The sequence below is a fragment of the Physella acuta genome, unplaced genomic scaffold (assembly GCF_028476545.2).
Source record: "Physella acuta isolate Inbredline_101_S28 unplaced genomic scaffold, ASM2847654v3 ptg000450l, whole genome shotgun sequence".
NCBI lineage: Eukaryota > Metazoa > Mollusca > Gastropoda > Physidae > Physella > Physella acuta.
In genome coordinates this window covers 536,400-560,872 of record NW_026731969.1, presented here as the reverse complement: position 1 = coordinate 560,872, position 24,473 = coordinate 536,400, and the positions used below count along the sequence as shown (strand labels likewise).

Sequence of the window (24,473 nt, the reverse complement as noted above, 5' to 3'; positions counted from 1 at the left end):
TGGTGCTAACAGGCTCATTTTTGTGATGTTAATTGGTACTAACAGGCTCATTTTTGTGACCTTAATTGGTACTAACAGGCTCATTTTTGTGACGTTAATTGGTGCTAACAGGCTCATTTTTGTGACGTTAATTGGTGCTAACAGGCTCATTTTTGTGACGTTAATTGGTGCTAACAGGCTCATTTTTGTGACGTTAATTGGTGCTAACAGGCTCATTTTTGTGACGTTAATTGGTGCTAACAGGCTCATTTTTGTGACGTTAATTGGTGCTAACAGGCTCATTTTTGTGACGTTAATTGGTGCTAACAGGCTCATTTTTGTGACGTTAATTGGTGCTAACAGGCTCATTTTTGTGATGTTAATTGGTACTAACAGGCTCATTTTTGTGACCTTAATTGGTACTAACAGGCTCATTTTTGTGACGTTAATTGGTGCTAACAAGCTCATTTTTGTGACGTTAATTGGTGCTAACAGGCTCATTTTTGTGACGTTAATTGGTGCTAACAGGCTCATTTTTGTGACGTTAATTGGTGCTAACAGGCTCATTTTTGTGACGTTAATTGGTGCTAACAGGCTCATTTTTGTGACGTTAATTGGTGCTAACAGGCTCATTTTTGTGACGTTAATTGGTACTAACAGGCTCATTTTTGTGATGTTAATTGGTACTAACAGGCTCATTTTTGTGACCTTAATTGGTACTAACAGGCTCATTTTTGTGATGTTAATTGGTACTAACAGGCTCATTTTTGTGATGTTAATTGGTACTAACAGGCTCATTTTTGTGATGTTAATTGGTACTAACAGGCTCATTTTTGTGACCTTAATTGGTACTAACAGGCTCATTTTTGTGATGTTAATTGGTACTAACAGGCTCATTTTTGTGATGTTTATTGGTACTAACAGGCTCATTTTTGTGATGTTAATTGGTGCTAACAGGCTAATTTTTGTGACGTTAATTGGTGCTAACAGGCTCATTTTTGTGACGTTAATTGGTGCTAACAGGCTCATTTTTGTGACGTTAATTGGTGCTAACAGGCTCATTTTTGTGACGTTAATTGGTGCTAACAGGCTCATTTTTGTGACGTTAATTGGCGATAACAGGCTCATTTTTGTGACGTTAATTGGTACTAACAGGCTCATTTTTGTGACGTTAATTGGTACTAACAGGCTCATTTTTGTGATGTTAATTGGTACTAACAGGCTCATTTTTGTTATGTTAATTGGTACTAACAGGCTCATTTTTGTGATGTTAATTGGTACTAACAGGCTCATTTTTGTGACCTTAATTGGTACTAACAGGCTCATTTTTGTGACGTTAATTGGTGCTAACAGGCTCATTTTTGTGATGTTAATTGGTGCTAACAGGCTCATTTTTGTGACCTTAATTGGTACTAACAGGCTCATTTTTGTGACGTTAATTGGTGCTAACAGGCTCATTTTTGTGACGTTAATTGGTGCTAACAGGCTCATTTTTGTGACGTTAATTGGTGCTAACAGGCTCATTTTTGTGATGTTAATTGGTATTAACAGGCTCATTTTTGTGACCTTAATTGGTACTAACAGGCTCATTTTTGTGACGTTAATTGGTGCTAACAGGCTCATTTTTGTGACGTTAATTGGTGCTAACAGGCTCATTTTTGTGACGTTAATTGGTGCTAACAGGCTCATTTTTGTGACGTTAATTGGTGCTAACAGGCTCATTTTTGTGACGTTAATTGGTGCTAACAGGCTCATTTTTGTGACGTTAATTGGTGCTAACAGGCTCATTTTTGTGACGTTAATTGGTGCTAACAGGCTCATTTTTGTGACGTTAATTGGTGCTAACAGGCTCATTTTTGTGATGTTAATTGGTACTAACAGGCTCATTTTTGTGACCTTAATTGGTACTAACAGGCTCATTTTTGTGACGTTAATTGGTGCTAACAAGCTCATTTTTGTGACGTTAATTGGTGCTAACAGGCTCATTTTTGTGACGTTAATTGGTGCTAACAGGCTCATTTTTGTGACGTTAATTGGTGCTAACAGGCTCATTTTTGTGACGTCAATTGGTGCTAACAGGCTCATTTTTGTGACGTTAATTGGTGCTAACAGGCTCATTTTTGTGACGTTAATTGGTGCTAACAGGCTCATTTTTGTGACGTTAATTGGTGCTAACAGGCTCATTTTTGTGACGTTAATTGGTGCTAACAGGCTCATTTTTGTGACGTTAATTGGTGCTAACAGGCTCATTTTTGTGACGTTAATTGGTGCTAACAGGCTCATTTTTGTGACGTTAATTGGCGCTAACAGGCTCATTTTTGTGACGTTAATTGGTACTAACAGGCTCATTTTTGTGACGTTAATTGGTGCTAACAGGCTCATTTTTGTGACGTTAATTGGTGCTAACAGGCTCATTTTTGTGATGTTAATTGGTACTAACAGGCTCATTTTAGTGATGTTAATTGGTGCTAACAGGCTCATTTTTGTGACGTTAATTGGTACTAACAGGCTCATTTTTGTGACGTTAATTGGTGCTAACAGGCTCATTTTTGTGACGTTAATTGGTACTAACAGGCTCATTTTTGTGACGTTAATTGGTACTAACAGGCTCATTTTTGTGACGTTAATTGGTGCTAACAGGCTCATTTTTGTGACGTTAATTGGTACTAACAGGCTCATTTTTGTGACGTTAATTGGTGCTAACAGGCTCATTTTTGTGACGTTAATTGGTGCTAACAGGCTCATTTTTGTGACGTTAATTGGTACTAACAGGCTCATTTTTGTGACGTTAATTGGTGCTAACAGGCTCATTTTTGTGACGTTAATTGGTGCTAACAGGCTCATTTTTGTGACCTTAATTGGTACTAACAGGCTCATTTTTGTGACGTTAATTGGTGTTAGTGTAGTCAGCTCCTGTATGTGAGTTAGGTAACCATCAGTGACATTCTACTAATATGAACTCGACACTTTTGGGTTTGCAGTGTAGCTCTCTACCGCTAGGCCACATAGTCCCATATAATCGGTATTAACAGTCTCATTTTTGGGATTTAACTCGGTGGTAACAGTCTCATTTTTGTGATTTAAGTCGGTGGCAACAGTCTCATTTTTGTGATTTAAGTCGATGGTAACAGTCTCATTTTTGTGACTTTAGTCGGTGGTAACAGTCTCATTTTAGTGACTTTAACCGGTTTCAATAGGCTTATTTTGTAGAAAGGAAAATTGCACAGTGTTTTCAAAAAGCATTTGAACATAATGCTTTTGTCACTTACACGAATGTTTATATGATTAGAAGTGTCACTTAAATGAATGTGTTTTGACTAATTTTTGCTTATGAATGTTTTGACTAATGCCACTTATGTTGATGTTTTGACTGATGCCGCTTATATTGATGTTTTGACTAATGCCACTTATGTTGATGTTTTGACTAATGCCACTTATGTCGATGTTTTGACTAATGCCACTTATATTGATGTTTTGGCTAATGCCAATTATGTTGATGTTTTGACTAATGCCACTTATGTTGATGTTTTGACTAATGCCACTTATGTTGATGTTTTGACTAACGTCATATTTGTGGATGATTTGACTAATGCGACTTAGGTTGATGTTTTGACTAATGCCACTTATGTTGATGTTTTGACTAATGCCACTTATGTCGATATTTTGACTAATGCCACTTATATTGATGTTTTGACTAATGCCACTTATGTCGATGTTTTGACTAATGCCACTTATGTTGATGTTTTGACTAATGCCACTTATGTCGATGTTTTGACTAATGCCACTTATGTCGATGTTTTGACTAATGCCACTTATGTCGATGTTTTGACTAATGCCACTTATGTCGATGTTTTGACTAATGCCACTTATGTTGATGTTTTGACTAATGCCACATATTTTGATGTTTTGATTAATGCCACTTATATTGATGTTTTGACTAATGCCACTTATACTAATGTATTGACTAATGCCACTTATATTAATGTTTTGAGTAATGCCACTTATATTAATGTTTTGACTAATGCCACTTTTGTTGATGTTTTGACTAATGCCACTTATGTTGATGTTTTGACTAATGCCACTTATTTTGATGTTTTGATTAATGCCACTTATGTCGATGTTTTGACTAATGCCACTTATGTTGATGTTTTGACTAATGCCACATATTTTAATGTTTTGATTAATGCCACTTATACTAATGTTTTGACTAATGCCACTTTTATTAATACTTTGACTAATGCCACCTATATTGATGTTATTAATAACGTCACTTATATGTTTGTTTATGTTGTTTTTTTTATCAACAGCTGGGACGTTCGTGTTTTCAAGGGCGTAGATAAGAGCATCAGAAGAATTTTTATTTAGTTCTTAATGCTTATTTAGCTCACGATGTTTACTCTAAAAAAACCTCCTGAATCTCTAGAACAAATTAAGCATACAATTTAGAAACGTGTGTTCCTTGTTTGTTTTTTTTAAAATTAATTTGTAATGTTAGAGTAATTAGGGAATATTTTCACTAATTATATCCTTAATTTAAAATAAAAAAAAGGTTTTTGATGTCTGCTCTTTAATAAAGGTTAAGGTTGCTTTGAGAGGGTCTGACTGTTCTGTCTTTACTTGGACTATATTCTGTACCTTTGTCTACCTTAGCGTTGAAATATCACTTTCTGTTTATAATGCTATTTCAGTTAGAACGCATGCTTCCACCCCCCCCCTCTACATGTGAGAGGGTGGAACATAACCGTATACGATCCACTACCATTTTATGAATACCATTTCTGTGGCCGGCCACATCACATGAATCACAACCATACAAGCGATATCTCTTGGCATAATGTCTATTATTTTCTATGTTATTATTTATTCAACTATTGTACTCATTCTAGATATATATACGACTGCATATTCAATACATAGCCCCTAACTCACTATTGTTTTGTGTTTGGGTGGGTGTGTGTAGTAAGATAGGTGGTTGTGTTTTTTTTTTTCGTGCGCATGTGTGTGTACGTTTGCGCGTGTTTGTGTGAAAGTGTGTGTGTGTATGTGTGTGTGTGTGTGTGTATGTGAACACGATAGCTAAAGTATCATTTGGGTAGGGTGACTTGGCAAAGGGCAGAGTTCACCTAACATAAGATCCTTCTTTCAATGGAGGAATGTGGCTTTTTTGGCGGGATATCGACTTATTTTGTGTTAAAATTTGAGTAAATTAATATTAAGATGAATGGCATCTGAAAGTAATCGTACTGAAGATAAACAAACAATAAGGTGAAAGATCACACCGTTTGTTATTAAAAAAATAAACAAATCGAATACAAATATAGTCTAAAGTAGGACGAAAGATGCAATCAAACATGCGCGTAGAAATATGACCACACGTACTGTATTATGACTGTTTTTAAAGAAGGACAATAACCAAATCTAACACGTGATTTAGTCAAGTGTTACGTAATCTCCAAGTCTACTTTTAAACTATGTAGTTCAAGTGAGGACAACCTGACATAAAGTAATAAAACAACTCAGACAGAGCTATACATCTAATTTATCATCATATGTATACGCTTGCGTAAAATAAAAACTTATTATACAGAGTGTGTTGTGTTTATTAATTCCCTTTCATATCTAACGTACCACGGGAATATACATTAGTCAATACTATACTCAACCAATTTTGCTTACCCTGGAGTGATATAGATGTCCATTAGAACTGGTAAATGTTGTGAAGTTCTACAGATGTAGACCAGGATTCGAACTAAGAACTTTTGGATTTGCAGTTCCATGCTCTACCATTCGACCACGCCGTGCAGTGATTGCTAAGCAGCATACACACATACATAACAAACAGCGCAGTCTTAAGTTACTTGATTGCTTTTAGATTATCAGTATTCTAAAGAATGTTATGTGTACATGCGTTCGTATGTGAAGTGAGCGTGTGGATTATCTGTGTATTTAATTACAAATATTTACTTCCGGAAGCTTTTCGGAGATTTAATGTATTTCTATAAATTTACTGCATCTAAGGGCATGGTCGAATATAAAGCATGCGACTGTTAACTCAACATTCGAGTTCGAATCCGGGGACAAGTTCATAGAACGTCCCTGAGTCCATTCAGCTCTGATGGGTACCAGAGTCAAGTTACATAAAGCAAAGGCGGCTGGACATAGTGCTGACCACACTATCCCTTCATGTGTCAAAGTCATGTATGTACATTATTGTCATATTTTTATTTTTTAATAATTTTTGAATGTGCCAAATAAGTGAAATATCTTTTAAAAAAACCACAAAATCTGTATTTGTGTAGTTTTAAATAATGTTGAAATGTTACTGTATTTAGTTTGCTATTTAAGTTAAAAAGAAAATAGGAACGTAAAGTAAAAACGGATTTCCCCGAAGAATGATTTTTCCGTTGACCTACTTCTACAAATATTTTTATGCAAACACAGTATTATTATTTTCGTATTAATGTGATTATTGTAATTGCTAATGCTGTTTTTACTTTTAAAATTTGAGAAGTTTGTTAAATTATAATACTATTGCGTTTGCTCTTTAAACAATTTGTTATTTAAGTTTGAATCGTTAAAGATTTATTAAGTTTAAGTATATATTAAAATTCATTTTTTTTTTTGCATTATGCAGCAGGATTTTAAAAACTACACATTTTGTGTTTTGTGTACTATCTGCTAACAATAGACCTTACAATAAATTATATTTGATTGTAATTTTGTTATTTATTAAATAATAGGTTTTGTCGTTGGGTTATACTTTTTATATTGCATTTAAATTATAATTATCTCCAATTCAGAAGGGGGTTTTCCAGTATTACATATTCCTAGGTGACTGATTTTATTTTACTTGAAATCTTTAAAATTTCACATCAATAATGTATTATCTATTACATATTTAGATGAAAATCATAAACAAAGTTGTAAAACTTTTGCTTTTATTATAATTTGCTTTAGGAGAACGGGAAACGTTCATTTATTTTTGGTATGGCTATTGGACACCCCGTTTTAACTACTAACAATGAGCGCTGATGTATATTATGAAGGGCCTTTTCAAGGAGGTACATCTTACCTGATTTTTTTTAATCATAATGTGTATTAAACTAATTTAATGGGAAACATACTTTTTATAATGAGCTGCTCTATAAGAGATATCTATCCTGATTTATTGAGATTGATCGGCCTTAAAATAGAACTGATGTAAAATATTGGTAGAGTAAGCCTTCACATCAAAAGCAGGTTTACTAAAATCGTTTTAGCAAAACATTATTATGAATGACAAAAAAAACAATGTTTGGGGAAAATTCTTTAATACTCGATCTATTAATCAAGCATGGGACAGAGTAGACTAGGGAGTAGAGAGCTCGTCTGCTAACCGGTAAGTCTCGAGTTTGAATCCGGGTTCAAATAAGTAGAAGTCCCTGAGGTCACCAACTGACGTATGTAAAGGCGGCTGGGCATAGTTCTGACCAGATTTTCCTTACTTATGCCTGGGTCATGAAACACACGATATTGATTACATCTCTAGAAATGAAGAGTTTTTGTGTTACTTTATGGTAGATGAAGAAATATTCACCTAAAGGAATAATGTGTTGTTTTTCAACGCCCATCCGCTTTTCTTTTGTCTGAATGAAGTCAGGTACTCATTAGAGCTGATTAGACTTAGGTTTCATTCGGGAAATGTCAGAGGCGTAGCGACCCTTCCCGGCGCCCGGGGACAAACTTTCTATTTGGCGCCCCTCCCCCCTCCCCTCAAACTTTCTTTTTGCACCCCCTCAAACTTTCGATTTGCAGACCCCCCCCCCCCCCCCCCGCAAACTGCTAAAATGCAGCTAAAATGACATTTTAATTTGTTTTTAAAACCCATTTGGGCGCCCCCTAAGGTCAGCGCCAGGGGACCTTAGTACCCCCTGCCCCCCCCCCCCCCATCGCTACGCCTCTGGGAAATGTAAATCTAAAGATAAACAGCTCGCAATCGTGTGTTCTTCTACACGTACTCGTCGGTAAAATCATAACATAAATAAAGCTTGAACACCCTTACATAATGATGAAAAAAAAACTTAATATTGGTTTTATAAAAATGTATGCCTAGTTACAAGCAAATTCAACAAATTAAATCAATCAACTTTATAAAAACTATTTCATTCTCAGATGGAGAGGGAAAAGTTTCAAACTGGAAAAAAGGAACCTGTCTTGGACGAACCCCCTCATCCATCGTGTCACTAGTTGTTAAAAAAAGCGATGAAAACGAAAAACAATATGCGGCCAAGCAATATTTTATATGTGACGACAACTCAGAAAAGGAAGTTGTAAGTTACTGTTTATATTAAACAATGCTAGTAATGACAATTATTGGTTTTGTTTACAACACCTAGATCTATATGTAAAGCATAGTCTATTCAGCTTTTTATATACATCAACAAAGAAATATTACACCAAAAGCTTTGTTGTTTTATATAACCTAGTAGGTCTTGTAGAAATTAACATTAAAAATATCACTTCCTTCGCGTTATTGAAATGGTATACTCAATTGAAACTGTTACAAAAAATTCATAACAGACGTTTATGTAGGCTATGCACTTATAAAAAGAACATAATTTTTTAATATATAAAAATGCACCAATGTGGGTAAAGGTATTCAATACAAAATACATAAGACCTAACGTTCCTATATAGTTTCTTAAACAGTGGTGTATTATTATAGACATACCTTTGTATAAGTCAGGGGCGGAACTACAGTACCGCCAGACCCCGCAATGCGGAGGGGCCCACGCCGTTTAGGGGCCCACAGCCGACTATAATCAACTTTTTTTAGTTAAAAAAAAATTAATTTTCTTTCATTTTTGACTTGATGGTTGTATTGTCAAAAGTAAAAATAATACTGTAGCTGCTGTTGGATTATCTTTATTCTATAGACACCATCCCATGCTCTTGTATAATTATTCTTTTTCCCTTTGTTTTTAAACCACTGTGAAAGATAGGCAAACGTTTAAACCACTTCCATGACTTATTTCCCTTTCTAAAATAGTCTAATAGGGGTGCTTATATGCTCCTTTTAATAGAATTCTACTAAACAATTAAAAAGCAATCACTTCTCTTAATTATTAAAAAAAAATATACATACTAAAGAATGACAAAGTATAAAATGGAAAAGTATTTAAAATTAATAATATAAATACAAAAAGACATAAAAATAAACATAACTCGAGAAACCATTACATATACAAAGCTTTGGTATTTCATATTCTTTTGACCGTCTCTAAGTTAAGAAATATTACGGCAGACAAAAAAAAACAGATTTTCAAAACAGACTAATGCACTCACTCATATGAGATATTGTTGTAATTTGTTTTAATTTAAAAAAAACAAAAACAAAGACATTTTCTTTAAAACCCGATCAGGACAGAAATAAGTATCCCATGTTCATATTCTTTGATAGTATATATATATATATATATATATATATATATATATATATATATATATATATATATATATATATATATGGTGGGGGGCCAAAAACTTTTTTTTGCGGGGTGGCCCTTTTTTTTCTAGTTCCGCCACTGGTATAAGTGCATGTTTATAAGCTTATTAAAACATTTGAATTAATTATTCAAATACTTTTTTTTAATTGAAGTAGAATCTAATTGCGTAGCTAAAATGACAGCGCCAATTCACATGCATCGACCGTTATTTATAGTCGATACAGCAATTGTTTATTGTTCTAAAACAACATTAATTAAACATTTACTTAAGTCAAAAGATGACATTATATTGTCATCGGACCTAGGCCCTAAAGGTGGTTAAATTTTGCTCGCAATTTCAGACCCATGATGTATTTAAAAGACAAACAAAAGACAAAATAACAACAGTCCAAGTTAAATAAAAACTGACAGATAATGTTCGAGATTCTCCACTTACATAGTGTCAACGTCACTCGTAGAAATCACTATTAATTTGTTCGCAGAGGTATCAATAGAATAACATCAACCACTTAGCTCAACAATGCATCAATTTAGCTTATATATTAAAAAACGGCTACAATTTCCTTACAAAATGCTTCCTTTAAATCAATTGTATTACTATTAAAACAGAACAGTGTTCTAAATGAAATGAAGGCACTGCAGCAACTTCAACACGAGGGTATCGTCAAGTTTTACGGCTACAGTAAAACTACGCATGTTATATCCCTGTTTATTGAATACATGCCTGTGGTATGAAATCTTTATTCTTAAACATTATTTTCACTCATTTTAATTACAGAGTACTTTTTAATTGCTTTATAAAGGAACGCATAAAATATTTAACGATTTTAATAAACTGTATTTCCTAATAAAACATTAGTTGCAAGAGATGATTTCAATGATCTATTTAAGTAAAATAGGCCCCTATAGTTTATTTTAAATAAAATCAATTAGTTTTGTTTAATATGTACATCATCTTTGTATTGCCTAGCAACTGGTAGGCTGTTAATGCTGACGTAAGGGATATACAAGTGTGCGCATAATAAGATAATTGTATCAAATATTACAGGGATCTTTGTCCAAGTACATAGAAAAGCAAGGTGGTGTTCTTACCGAGGCTAAGACCTTGGAATTTACCAAACAAATCACCGCAGCAGTTATTTATTTACATGGTAAAAAAATTATCCACAGAGATATAAAAGGTAAGAATTTACTTATTGCTATGCATAACGACTATTAAAATATTTTTTTTGTAATTCTTAAATATTCAATTTAGATATTATTAATGCAAAAAACAACATTAATTTGTATTTAATTAAAAACAAACAGGCTCAAATATTCTCTTGAAAAACGAGTCGACTGTAAAACTAGCAGACTTTGGTCTCAGCAAGATGCTTGACACTGTTTCCAAAACTCGAACAGCACGGATCGGAACCTTATACTGGATGGCACCAGAATTATTTAAAGGTGTTCCATATAGCTATAAAGTGGATATTTGGTAGGAGTCACGAAAGTTATTGTTAAATATATATATATATATATATATATTTTTATATATATATATATATATATATATATATATATATATATGGTTCCATGACAAAAGATCTCAAGACAAATGATCTAGGACAAATGATCTAAGACACAATATCTCCATATATATTTTGTCCTTGATTTTTTCTCCGTGAGATCATTTGTGTTGCGTGAGATACTTTGTCTGAAATCATTTGTCTTGAGATCATGTCCTGTCACCATATATATATATATATATATATATATATATATATATATATATATATATATATATATATATATATATATATATATATATATATATATAAATATTATATTTTATTACTTTAAGTTGACGAATAAGCAGATCTACCAACAAAGTGTTCGTTTTCGAATATATGTATGTGTTAATTCTACCTATTAAAAGATTGAATTGAAAACGGCACGGACACATTGACTACAGTACTACATTTTTTCCCACTTCTCTACATTAACAGGAGCATTGGGTGCACGATATATCAGATGGTAGTGGGAAAATACCCTTTCGAATTTTTGCAAGATTACCGGTTTGTCTCGTGGGACGTAGATCAGAAGCTACAAATCAAGCCGCCGCCATCATGCTCTCAAGGTTTGAAGAATCTAATTCTTTCAGCTTGCACCATAGACTCAAATGCCAGACCAGACGCAATGCAGCTTATGCATCTGATACATTCGACAAGTATGTTTTTAATTTTATTATATGAATTGCATTGCTTAGTTAAACGTTTAAAATAAAATGTTAATACAAATTGTATGAGGCTATGTGTATTTGTAAGTCTTAGTTTAAACACAAATATCGATATTATTATTTCAATAAAAAGGTACAAAAATAAATAATAGTATAATCATTATTTCAATTTTTAAAAAAAAATAGATTATTGCTTTAATATCAAGTATATTTTTACTTGGAATAAAATCTAGGTTAAATTTTACATCAAGTATTTGTATGCAGAGATTGTAGGTATACAATAATTAATGCAGTGATATACTACATCTGATTTTGTTTTATTTTTTTATTCAATGTCATTTAAAAAATTATTCTTAAATACGTATGTAAGCTATACATTGTCTTTATGTTACAATGACTTAGTCTATCAGGGATGCATGGTTTTTAATACATATTTCAGGTCACCAAATGTGCAATGTTCTTAATGATTCTGATTCATCTGACACTGAGCCAGAACTTTTTTCTGATGCCATAGGTAAAGATTATTATACTTAGTATCACTAAAGGATTTACGTTAAAATATAATTTTAAGGCATTTTACGTTTAAAGAATCGTATACACATATTTGATTCACTAATGTAATTAAAACTGTTACCCTATTTTATATTCAATTTATTATGATAATTTACTATGTAAGTTAAATACATAATATGTTATAAATTCTAAATAATAATTTCAATATGTATGTACCATTTAGTTGATATTTATTCTTTAAATGTAATTGAATTAGAATATTTAATAAAATGTATAACAATTAAATATTTAGAACCTACAATGAAATAACATATACATAAAAACTAGAATTATGAGCAAATTAATTAGGTAGAAGTCATTTTGAAATGTTGTATTCCGGACATGTAAAGTTAAAAAGCAAAATATTTAAAAGTAATTAATTTGTTTTAAGGCGAAAGATATCCAGTTGTTGACCTCGGGCTGTTGAGGGTATTCAACGAAAGCGATGACTCAGAAGAGGAAACAAAACCGTTATTAGCTAAAGGAGGTAGCAACAACACATTTTTTGTCGCTTTTCATGTCAATTTACTAGACGCTAATAATAGTAGTGTGAATGCTCAATAGTTAAAGTAAAGTAAAACTCTCGAAATGTTATTGTGTTTATTTTATATTAATGAATGGCACTTAAATTGCAGGAAAAAATGATAGTCAAAGATATAGAGATGGAATTCTAAAAACCATGCAGCATGACAAATATGCACCAGTCTTAGAGTCCATGGACACGCGAAAGGTGGTTCCCCATCTACTGCAGTATGATACGATCTCTGCTTTGGAGATGAACGAAATCGAAGAGGCGGGTGATCACAGAAAGAGGGCAGAGAAGCTATTGTACATTGTGCTGTCCAAAAATGCAGAGAACAACTTTTTAAGAGCGTTAAGAAAGTCGGAGTACACTTGGCTCGCTTACCATTTAACATCCAGTAAAGGTGATTTTTCGTCTTTTTTAAGTGTTCGATGTAAATTCTTATTACTTTACGTTGTAATATTTCAATGTTGCTTTTTTTACAATAACATTGTATGTGTTTTTAAGTAATATTATTCAGATATATTATTTATTTTATACAGTCTTAAATTGTTTGAGTAAATTTTCATTTACAATTTTTATTTATTGTATAGTGCAAGTTAGTGATGTAACCATTAGACATATGATTAATTCATGAGTCTGCCTGACGGCAGGATTAGGGAAGAAGGGTAACTAAAGATATAGAAGTAACTTTAGGCCTATGTAGCTTTTTGTTAATGTGGAGCAAATTGTGGTGAAATGAAAGAAGAGCATCCTTAAGCACGGTGCCGAAAGTTGACCGAAGTTTTTTACCCATCAGAAAATCCACTGCCCCGAGTGGAATCCCATTATGGTACGATGTGGCCACGCTGTAGAGAGGTAGATTGCTACCCGAAAGTCCATAGTTCAAATGTGGGTTCATATCAGTGGAACTTCCCAGAGTCCACCCAGCTCTGGAAGATAATTAACTAACGTTAGGGAAAGTAAAGGTGGCTGGGCATAGTGCCGATGTCAAGAAATATACGAACTCCACTTTATCTGCCCAATGAATTTTTAGGTCTGTTGTCACTAGATTTACATTAATTTTTTATATAAACAAAATCAACAAAAAATCAATTGTGTAGTTGCAAATTCTAAAATCGTAAGCGGCGATAAGTTTTTTAAAATAAACAAACAGTTAAATGGAAACGGTTTATATTTAGCCAACTTTGGGGGAAAACTTGTAATAATTATGTAGATAACGCGGATAAACAATATAGAATGTAGTTGGTGTTAACATTTGTTTTTGTTAACTTTACTTTCAGGTGGCATACACTCAAAACTCACAGAAAGAGATGCAAGTCGATATGCGTCGACTGTAGGTAGAAACTGGGAGGATTTTTGTCTCAACTTAAACTTTACCCAAGTGCAAATTGAACAAGAATTTCAGTCCTGCAACTATGATGTGAAAAAAACAATCACCAACCTTTTAATCAAGTGGATTGGTCGCATGAAAGAGCAAGCAACTCATAAGACCTTACATGAGGCGCTGAAGAAAACAGAAGAGTTACATCGGGTTCATGTTGACTGGGAACATGTTAACACAATTTTCATAGAATCAATAGAAGAAGAAAGTAATAGCAATGTTTTCTTTTCGGCTTTCAAGTAACAAATTCAGAAAAAAATAATTAGCATAAAGTTCTACCTCTTCATCTGTTTAGCAGGCCTCGTAGTCTGTTAAACAGACTAAAGGTATTTAGATTGACTTTCTCCATTCCTCGCTGTCACCTAAGGCAGTGTTGAACCCGTCCATTCTTTGAAGTCACCTTCTCACTTTTTCTGTTAGTCTACACTTTAATACTGTAAGATAAAAATCTTCGCTCTTTCTGAAACTTGTGACAAAACGCAAAATTTGATATATGATCATGATGACCAATTTTTTTTTGTCTATTAGTATGTATTTTCGAAATCGATTTTTAATTTAATAAAGGAGAATCTACCTTTCGTAGCTTTATATTTACTTTCACGATATGCCTTTACTTCCAAGTAATCGCAATTTGGCCTTTGCCAGCATTATATTTGCAAAATGATTCAAATTCCATTTAATCTTCTGCCTTATAGTAGGAGTACTGATGACAAACTTTGACAACCTAACTCTTAGTCTGTAGAAATATCACCATATATTTAAAGGTTTTAATATTTAGTAGCTTAATTTGTGCAATAATTAAGCCGATATCGAAAGCATTGCTAGTGTTGTCCATTAACTGAGTTTCCTCAGCATTTGTTCTGGATTCTATATGCAGTTGACATTTTGTCACTGTAGCTTATCAAGTTTGCCAATTTATCTTCAGTTTTTGCCATTCCATCAATAGAACATTCCAACCACAGTAAACTGAGATGCATCTGCTGTTGTTCCTATAAATTACCGTATAATTATTTGAACTATTTGGACTTAAGTAAGCTGTGGTGCATTGTCCTTCTATTCTATTGTTTAAATAGTCTTGGCTTGTTGCTTGGTTATGAAAGCTTACAATTATTATTATTATTATTATGCCCAATGTGCTTCAATTATAATTTATTTCAGTTAAATTGTTTAATTCAGGCAATTCTATGTTAAATTGACTTTCAACCCCTTTACCGTGCATCGCAAGTTAACTCGTCATATATATATATATATATATATATATATATATATATATATATATATATATATATATATATATATATATAATTTTCCTCATGGGCAAGACAACACAAGCCAACTATCTAACCCTCCTCCTGCCCCCTCTCCCGCTCTCCAGGCATGCACAACCGACCATTTCGCTCCCACCCCCCCCAGTCTGGTGAGCTGTTTTTCACCCAGAAAGTTTACAATCGTAATACCGTGTCGAATCAGTGGCGGCTATTAGGTGCTGATAATTTAGCTTTTAAACGATTTGAAACTAATGAGAGGTAAGAAGTTCTGCTTGATCTTTTCATTGACGTCCCTAAACTTTCGTCACCAACGTCTGCTTTCACTTGGAGGCGGGGGGGGAGGTAATGTCGAAAATACAAATTATGAATGACTGAAAAGTAGAAAAATAAAAAAATAAATAGCAGCGTACAATACGGCGGGGGTCATCTCGTCAGATATAACAGTTAACTCGTCTTGATACGAAAAAACCATTGGAAATCATTAACAATGTAGAGGGAGGCTGATGATAAAAATAGTTCATCACGTGATGTCAAAAGTGAAAGTGAGAAGGAGACATGTATGACAGGTATGAAAATAAATGTAGGAGAGAAACAAATACTTTTTATCTTAATTATAATGTATGCATAATATAGTTTGAGTATATTTATGCATAAAAGTATGTGTAGGTAGGTATACTGGAGAAAAGCAATTTAGTTGCAATTATTGAAGAAAAAATTACAAAATATTACCAATAATTACCTTCTTCATATTTTTCTCATAAATTCTGTAACAAAACATTTTGTCAGGAAAACATAACAAATCAAATAATGAAAGAATAAAATATACATTTTCCATAAAAAAACCTTTCACGGTAAAGGTGTTAATAAATTCAAAATATGCATTTTAACACAAAAATTAGACAAACTGTATAAATAATTAACTATATAAAACGTTATAAAGGAATTCTATTTTTTAAGTGCACCGTAAGTATCTTTTTACTTTTAAATGATGTTTTTTTTCCCATTTTTAATACATTTAATAGTCTTTTTATATAACATTTGCACATAGGTAAGGGTGGGGTGGGGGATAAGGGTGTTATAACCCCTCCCATGGACCCCCCATATTTAAATAGCCTATATATTCTATATATATATATATATATATATATATATATATATATATATATATATATATATATATATATATATATATATAAAGCAATGTATGTGTGTGTCTGTGTCTGTGTGTGTGTCTGTGTGTCTTTTATGCATTACCACACCTCTTATCACATCGCCGTGAAACTTTGGGAAGTTGTTGAGAATTATCCTGGGGAGGTTTCGGCGAAAAAAAAATTTCAAATTCGCAAGGGCAGCGCCACGGGAGAGTGCGATTTTTCTCTATATACGGAATATAAAAATAAAAGTCGATTTTGGTTTGGCTTCGTTCATCCGATAGCCATGAGACTTTGGGGAGTTCATTATACTAGTCTAGGGGAGGGTTCTGTGAAAAAAAATATTTTAATTTCGCAAGGGCGGTGACACGGGAGTGTCCGATTTTTCTCTATATACGGTATATAAAAATAATAAAAGTGAATTGCAGTGACACCGTTCATCCGATATGCATGAAACTTTGGGGAGTTCATGATAAAACTCTAGGGAAGGGTTCTGTAAAAAAAATATTTTTAATTTCGCAAGGGCGGCGCCACGGGAGGGTGCGATTTTTCTCTATATACGGTATATAAAAATAAAAGTCGATTTTGGTGTGACACCGTTATCCAATAGCCATGAGACTTTGGGAGAGTTGATAAAAACAATTCAGGGAAGGGTTCTGTAAAAAAAATCCTTTTTTAATTTCGCAAGGGCGGCGCCACGGGAGGGTGCGATTTTTCTCTATATACGGTTTATAAAATTTCGGTTTCACACCGTTTATCCGTGTACCATGAAACTTTGGGGAGATGATTAGATTACTCAATGGTAGGGTTCTGCAAAAACATATTGTTTAATATACAAGGGCAGCGCCCCCCGGGGGAAAAGGGGCGAAAAGCGTTAATAGAGCGTCCTGCATAGCGAGTAAGGGGTACTACTATATTCAACGGTAAAACTACAACAGGCTTCTAAAAATAACTTTGTAACGCGAGGAAATCCTTCTGTACAGTTTCGTCACCTTGCGAAAGATGAAAAAATAACTTTTTGAATATGAGGAGCCTACTGTAGAGTTTCGTCACTTTGCGAATGATGCAATAAGCATCTACTATTAGACAATCCAGTCAGAAATTGAGATCTGGCATCTAATAATAGACCATTAATAACACTAGCATATTGCATCAGTCACACAGACATTTAAAACACGTCAAATAATTTTTTTTACGTGTTAAAGAAAACAATCCTGATCATTTGTGTCACTTTAGCGAATGACGAAATCTGCATCATTATTAACAGGATGCTATTTGGCCGATGGCGCCTGTTAGTTTTAAGGAGCCAGGGATAGTACGCCGCGCCTATGCGGTAGTGTAATCGGGGGGGGGGGGGGGGGTTGGGGCCATGAGAGCGCCCCTCTACGCTCTGACACAGAGGCGCTCACCGAAGTGTGTTCTACCATATTATTTCGGTGAGTGGTTAATGTACACTCAAGGTTTTAGAAAAGTAGGTCACGCGTCTAAGAACATATAATTATAATTGATAATGTGTTGGTGAAATCCTAATATATTTCGTCAAACTTTCTTCAATCCCCGCGGCAACGCTCGGGGGTCGGGTACGCTTGTGTATATATATATATATATATATATATATATATATATATATATATATATATATATATATATATATATAATTGTATACATATGGAAAAATATTTGAACCCTTCATATGATCAATTCCTGGCTACGCCACTGTTTGGCTGTTAAATAATCTGTTAATCATACACAAATTGAGTTATAATTAACTACGCTGAGAAGCTTCCTTCATACTGCAAAGGGACTATGTAAAAGGGACTATGTTTTCCTCCTATGTAATGTGGAGTTGTATTATTGATTTTTGTAAGTTTGTTGAGCTGAATGCCTATATAGTAGTGAGCTAGAGGGTGAAAGTTTGGTTGACAAATTACTCTGATAATGTGTGTTAGTTTGAATGTATTGATTTTGGTCTGTATATCGTGCAGGTTTGTTTTGTACTAGTGTGTTGTGGCTAATGTTTGTAATAGTGGTCTGAAATATGTACTCTCTAATGATTTTATTCAGATGTTTAATTGTTGGCTTTGGATTTGTTTTAGCCGTGGCTATATAGGTAATTTTTGGAATGACGTACCTATTTATTATAGATGACCTAGCTAAATTTGTTGTTGAGATATATTGATAAAGTGCTATAGTGTTTTGGATTTTGCTTGAGACTTGTTTTCATTCATCATCGTTATTGATGTGTGGGGTTGCTATAGTGGGTTATGCCGTAAAATTAACTTTGTACCATGCAGAGCTTTTACATTGCATCGCATTGTTATATTATAAGTGATAAATTAAAGTTTGCTTATATAACAACTTAATTAAAATTATATATATATATATATATATATATATATATATATATATATATATATATATATATATATATATATATATATATATTAGGAATTTTACTGCATTTTGTTAGTTACCTTATGGGTCCTTCATAAATGACGTCACGCTTTTTGGACGATTTTTACCTCCCCCCCCCCCTCCGTCACACATCTTCACAAAAAGCCAGACCCCCCCCCCCCTTAAAATGACATCACACCTCAGCCTACAACCCCACCCCCCCCCCCTCAAAATTGCAGCCCAATTTTTTTTAAAACATCGATCTTTTTCCTAAACCTTATCTGAACTCTGTCAAAATAGAGTATTTTAATCCTATTACAATTTATTAAAACTGTATTCTAAAACGCGAAATAACGTCTAAAATTCGTTTTCTAACATTGCTTTTTTATAATGTAAAAGTGTGACGTCAAACCATCTGAACCCCCCTCCCTCCAACCCAACACACGCATTCACAAAATTACTGACCCGTTCCCCTACAGGTGTGACGTCATTTATGGAAGATCCCTTAGTTAAATATAAAATTGAAATATAAAACGTAAGAACGGAAATCCCCAAACATTGGTTTTTCCATTAACCTTCCGGTTTATGTAAAACTTGATAAAAATTTCCATTCTTGATAAGAGAAGTATTTTAACTTTTGAAAAATATATTACTGTCGAATTTACTGAACATTTTGTAAAGATACAATACTTTTTTATTCATTCTGTGTACTAATTAGTAGGTCTACATTTTTACTATTCGATTTACAATTCTTTTATATTTAAGTAAATATCTTCAAATGCATTGTGTGCATGTGTGTTACAGTAATATTAAAATTTAAACAATCTTAACTGTGTATAAAGATGTTTTAACAGGCTGTCTTACTAAATCATAAAGGATAAAAGTTGTGTTTAATATCAAGTATTACGTTTGTATTTGAGTTATAATTTTTGCTTTATCTATAAGTTTTATTTTGTTTCTGTTTGATCAAAAGGGTTTCTTATTATCAAAAATACCTATATTTTATAAACTCTTAAACTGTCTTAGCAAATCTTTTAATAAAACTTTAAAACTTTTTATTTTTTTCTAATTTGTTTTCGAACAATGGACAAGACAGCTTTGTTCTGAGTTTGGCTTATAAGCACCAAATTTAACTACAAACAATGAGCGACGTTCTTCACGAAGGGCCTTTTATGGGAGGTACTACTTAATTATTGTTATTTTATTTTATTTATGCAAAATAAATAGGCACATTATAAAATATAACGAGTATCTTAATTAGACATATGCATATTAATTTAAAATTTAAAGTAATGAGTAAGATTGCTCTATAATTGAAAAGAAATAAAATAAGCTGGATTAATCTCCCCTAAACTTTCTCGAATATATTTATATAACACTACGGGAGATGACTACTCGGGATATAGACATGATTTTAATCCATTTTTATTACTTACACTTTTAAAATAGAATAGAATCTCGTTGAACAAAGAATTGCGCACCAAGTGAAAGCAAACAATGAATGTATAATAGTGCGGAATATTAGTACTTTATAAATTTATAAGCGTTTTTGATGAAGCAGAAATAGCGTTAAGTACTACTTCCGTTAAACGGAACTTAATGAAAATTTGAAAAAAACCCACAGAAACTTATATCTTTTACTTATGTAACTTCCGGTTAATGGAAATCGCTGAAAAGTTGACAGAGAACTACACATGTGATATTATACTTATATATAAAAGGTCAGCATCCTAGCTGTAACGGTAGGCCTACTCAAGTTATCGTGTTCACAGACACACAGACACACATACTAAAGACACAAATCCACACACACACACACACGCACACACAGGCAAAGAAAAAAATGGCAAAACCATTTTTTTCTAACTCAGGGAGATGTAAAACGTCAAGATTTGTGAAAATATTAATTTAAGCTAATTAAGCGTTAAATTGTTTCATTCCATTTTGTGGATTCCAACCCAACAAATCTTCTCGTGACTTTTTCGTACATTCGATTTTCTTTTAGCAAAATCAATTAAGGTACCCGCCAGAACTGATCAGATTTGCGTGATGTACATAGGCTACCTTAAATTAGCAAACAGGCTATCTGTTACATAAACAAGTCGTCCGATCATAAATGTATCAATAAAACCTTAAATACTGAAATAAAGCACAAAAAAAAAAAAACAAAATTGTTAGCAACCTCACCAAATTATAGCAAACTTTTTGAAAAAGAAAAATGTATTCGCAGATGGAGTTGAAACATTTTCAAACTGGATACAAGGGAAACCTCTGGGGAGAACAATGTCATCCGTCGTGTATCTTGTCATTAATAAAAATAACACAGAAGAGAAGAAATATGCGGCAAAACAATATTTTATCTGTGACGACATTCCAGGAGATAATGTAGTAAGTTACTTGCTAGACTAAAGAATTTTTTTTTCTCTTTACAACACCAATATCTTTTATAGACCTGGCAACCCAAGCAGGGTGAGAGGAATTTCTATGTACCTTGAAACTATTTTGAGATGTTGGTGACTTTTCAAACAAAGTATTTAAACCAAGTAAAAAGACATAAAAACGCACCTTTCAGTGACAGTTTTGTTACTTAGCTCAACTGTCTACACAGAGTGTTCTCAAAGAAGTAACACTGGTATTTCTGATTTGCATTCAATTTCTAGACTTGCCACTTTTTGGCTAGTAAACCTGTTAAGTCTTTATGTGCAATTACAATTTTCTGATCTTACTATTCTTTCAGGCCTCTACAAAAAAATCGAATAAAAGTAAATCTGGGTTGTAAACTATAGCTTCATTTAATCTCTCATGGACGTTGAACAAAATCCTGCTTTAGCATTTTCAATTGCTATTTTTTATATTTTAAAAATTAATCTTTTTTAATAAGGTGTCAGGTAGTTATTACTGTCAGAGCAAGACAAAATTTCGCTCCGGATTTTAGAGCCTACAGACATAAAAATAGTTTGGACGTCTGTCTATACAAAATGTAGCAAACTAAACTTAACAAATAATCACAATCGCTAATGAAAAAGATGCATGTATTGTCATCCAAGACAGGGGCGTAGCGAGGGGGGGGGCGGGGGGGGGTGCGGACCGCACCGGGTGACACCATTTAGGGGGGTGACACAAGGCAAAAAATAGCAGAATATATTGAGAAAAACTTGAGGGGGGGGGGTGCAAATCGAAAATTTGAAAGTTTGTCCATTTTGGCGTTTTTAGTATTCGGGCAAGTGTCCATTCGGGCGTTTGTCCCATTCGGGCAAGTGTCCATTCGAGAAATCGGCCTTCGGGAAAACGGCATTCTGAAACGTCCGGCTCCAGGTAAAAATCAGTTCAAGAATCCCTATTTGACCTAATTTTAGCATGAACATCGACACTCGGAGAATTGACTATTTATGATTGCTTTGACTTGCACGTAGTAATAAATCAATCTATTTAATTTGCATAGAATATGTCATTATTGTGAAACTTCCAAATTTATAATAACTCTTTCATATTACATTCCTAATGAACAGAATAGTGTTCTAAATGAAATGAAGGCACTGAAGCAATTGGATCATGAAAATATCGTTAAGTTCTACGGCTACAGTAAAACTTCGCACACTATATCCCTGTTTATTGAATACATGCCGGAGGTATGCTAAAATCATGTGTATGTACAAATATCCCATTTTAGCAAAGTATGTAGTATTATGAATTTTATATCACGAACGCAATATTTAGAATGGATACACGCTTTTTTCACCAGATGTTCAAAATAAGCCTAAAAATTCGGTTCGAATGATATATTAAAATTAATTAATATCATTTACAGTTTTTATTTTTAAATCTGTTAACTGAACTTAAATAAACCTCTATATATTTTGTAAGCTTAGCATAATGTAGAATAATAATACATCTGTAAGATACTTAAAAGTGTACGCATCATTTGCAATACTAAATTATACATTTCAGGGATCTTTGGCCACCTACATAAAAACACAACCAGGTGGTGTTCTTACCGAGATAAAAACTTTAGAATTTAGTATTCAAATCACAGAAGCGGTTATTTATTTACAAGGTAAAAGGATCATCCACAGAGATATAAAAGGTAAAAATAGTTATACAAGTTTTAATATTAGTTCGCAATATAAAAAGCAGCAGATTACGCTTTAAATTTAACATAATCACAATTTAAACGAGCATTTTGTTTGTTCGTGTTGATTAATCGTATACGATAAAAAATGCTAAAGAATCCGATGTAAGTCAACATACATTTTGTTAAATCTAAATTCTAGCAGCAGTTATTGCAGCTAATGTAGCAAAAGATTAATGACGACCACAGTAATAGCTGTGATTTAAGTTAATGTACGTGTTTGATGTAATAAAATTATTTGTTTACCTTCAAAAAGGTAACTCAATACTCGAATGCTCCATTTTATTATTTGTAATTATATTACGGGTTTAGTTTACTCTGCATGCTATTTATAATAAATAATGAAAAGTTGTTGGATAATTTAAGATAATATATTTAAATTTCGCGTAAATTAATGTGTAAATTAAACTCTGAATATATAACCGAACATTAAATTCAACAAGTTGTGGGAAATAATAAAGCGCATACTTAGCATTTCGTTTTTACAATTAAGTACTACATTTGAAATAAACCGGGAGTGATATCCCCTAAATTTTCTCGAATATTCTAATATCACACTACGGGAGATGACATCTCGGTATATAGACATGACTTTTAGAAGCTTTTATTTAACTCACTTCCTCTGTCGTCAGTCTGTCGTCAGTCTAGATCAAAACGCCCGAGCAATACTTCGGACACTTGTAAATGACAGATTTTTTTTTAACGTTGGCATGTGGGTCAAGACTTGAAAACAATGCAACATTAAATTTGACCTAATTGGATGTCTAATTTGTTTTTTTTTAAATTAAATAAATGTTGCCCAAATTAGTAGGCTGTCTCATCAAACTATCCCGCATTATTAAACACGCGTCATCACGTTCATTAGTTGCACAATGGTTTTTAGTCATGCAACTCTATTGTAATTTTTTAAAATTTAAAGTACTGAAAAAGTTCATAAAAAACGTTTTAATAACAAGCTATTATGTAATAACTCCCTAAAAAGTAGAAAATAAATTATACATTTAAATAACTATAAAGAAAGCGTAGATGTAGATGTATATATATATATATATATATATATATATATATATATATATATATATACATATATATATATATATACATATATATATATATCTTTTACTTATGTGTGAAATTTAGTTTGTCTATCTGAAACTGTACTCAAGTTGTATGCTTTTGAAAAACCAAAAGTATAATAAGTTCCACTTCCGGTTACCGTAAATCGCCGAAAAGTTGAAACATAATTACAAATTTAACATAATACTCATATATGTAATTTCATCAACCTAGCTGTAACGGTACTCAAGTTATCGTGTTCACAGTCACACGTACATACACACACACACACACATACATATATATATATATATATATATATATATATATATAT

The 24,473-nt window shown here is 32.9% G+C and overlaps 2 protein-coding genes across 2 annotated transcripts; both read left to right on the top strand.

Annotated features, from left to right (window-relative positions):
* The first annotated feature begins 10,091 nt into the window (after positions 1–10,091).
* On the top strand, positions 10,092–10,945 carry LOC131943263 (mitogen-activated protein kinase kinase kinase 3). The gene is made up of 3 exons (XM_059303281.1): positions 10,092–10,193; positions 10,513–10,645; positions 10,773–10,945. Exons 1-3 carry the CDS (start codon positions 10,092–10,094, stop codon positions 10,943–10,945), a joined length of 408 nt encoding a protein of 135 aa, XP_059159264.1.
* A 9,091-nt stretch (positions 10,946–20,036) lies between these two features.
* On the top strand, positions 20,037–23,103 carry LOC131943262 (mitogen-activated protein kinase kinase kinase 3). The gene is made up of 4 exons (XM_059303280.1): positions 20,037–20,133; positions 21,185–21,342; positions 22,464–22,583; positions 22,903–23,103. Exons 1-4 carry the CDS (start codon positions 20,097–20,099, stop codon positions 23,101–23,103), a joined length of 516 nt encoding a protein of 171 aa, XP_059159263.1. The 5' UTR covers positions 20,037–20,096.
* Positions 23,104–24,473: the final 1,370 nt, after the last annotated feature.

Coding starts and splice junctions, on each gene's coding strand:
- LOC131943263 (XM_059303281.1), top strand. CDS start 10,092: ATGAAGGCACTGCAGCAACTTCAACACGAGGGTATCGTCAAGTTTTAC. Junction 10,194..10,512: donor TTATTGAATACATGCCTGTG/GTATGAAATCTT, acceptor CAAATATTACAG/GGATCTTTGTCCAAGTACAT. Junction 10,646..10,772: donor TATCCACAGAGATATAAAAG/GTAAGAATTTAC, acceptor AAAAACAAACAG/GCTCAAATATTCTCTTGAAA.
- LOC131943262 (XM_059303280.1), top strand. CDS start 20,097: ATGAGCGACGTTCTTCACGAAGGGCCTTTTATGGGAG. Junction 20,134..21,184: donor CGAAGGGCCTTTTATGGGAG/GTACTACTTAAT, acceptor ATGTATTCGCAG/ATGGAGTTGAAACATTTTCA. Junction 21,343..22,463: donor ACATTCCAGGAGATAATGTA/GTAAGTTACTTG, acceptor CCTAATGAACAG/AATAGTGTTCTAAATGAAAT.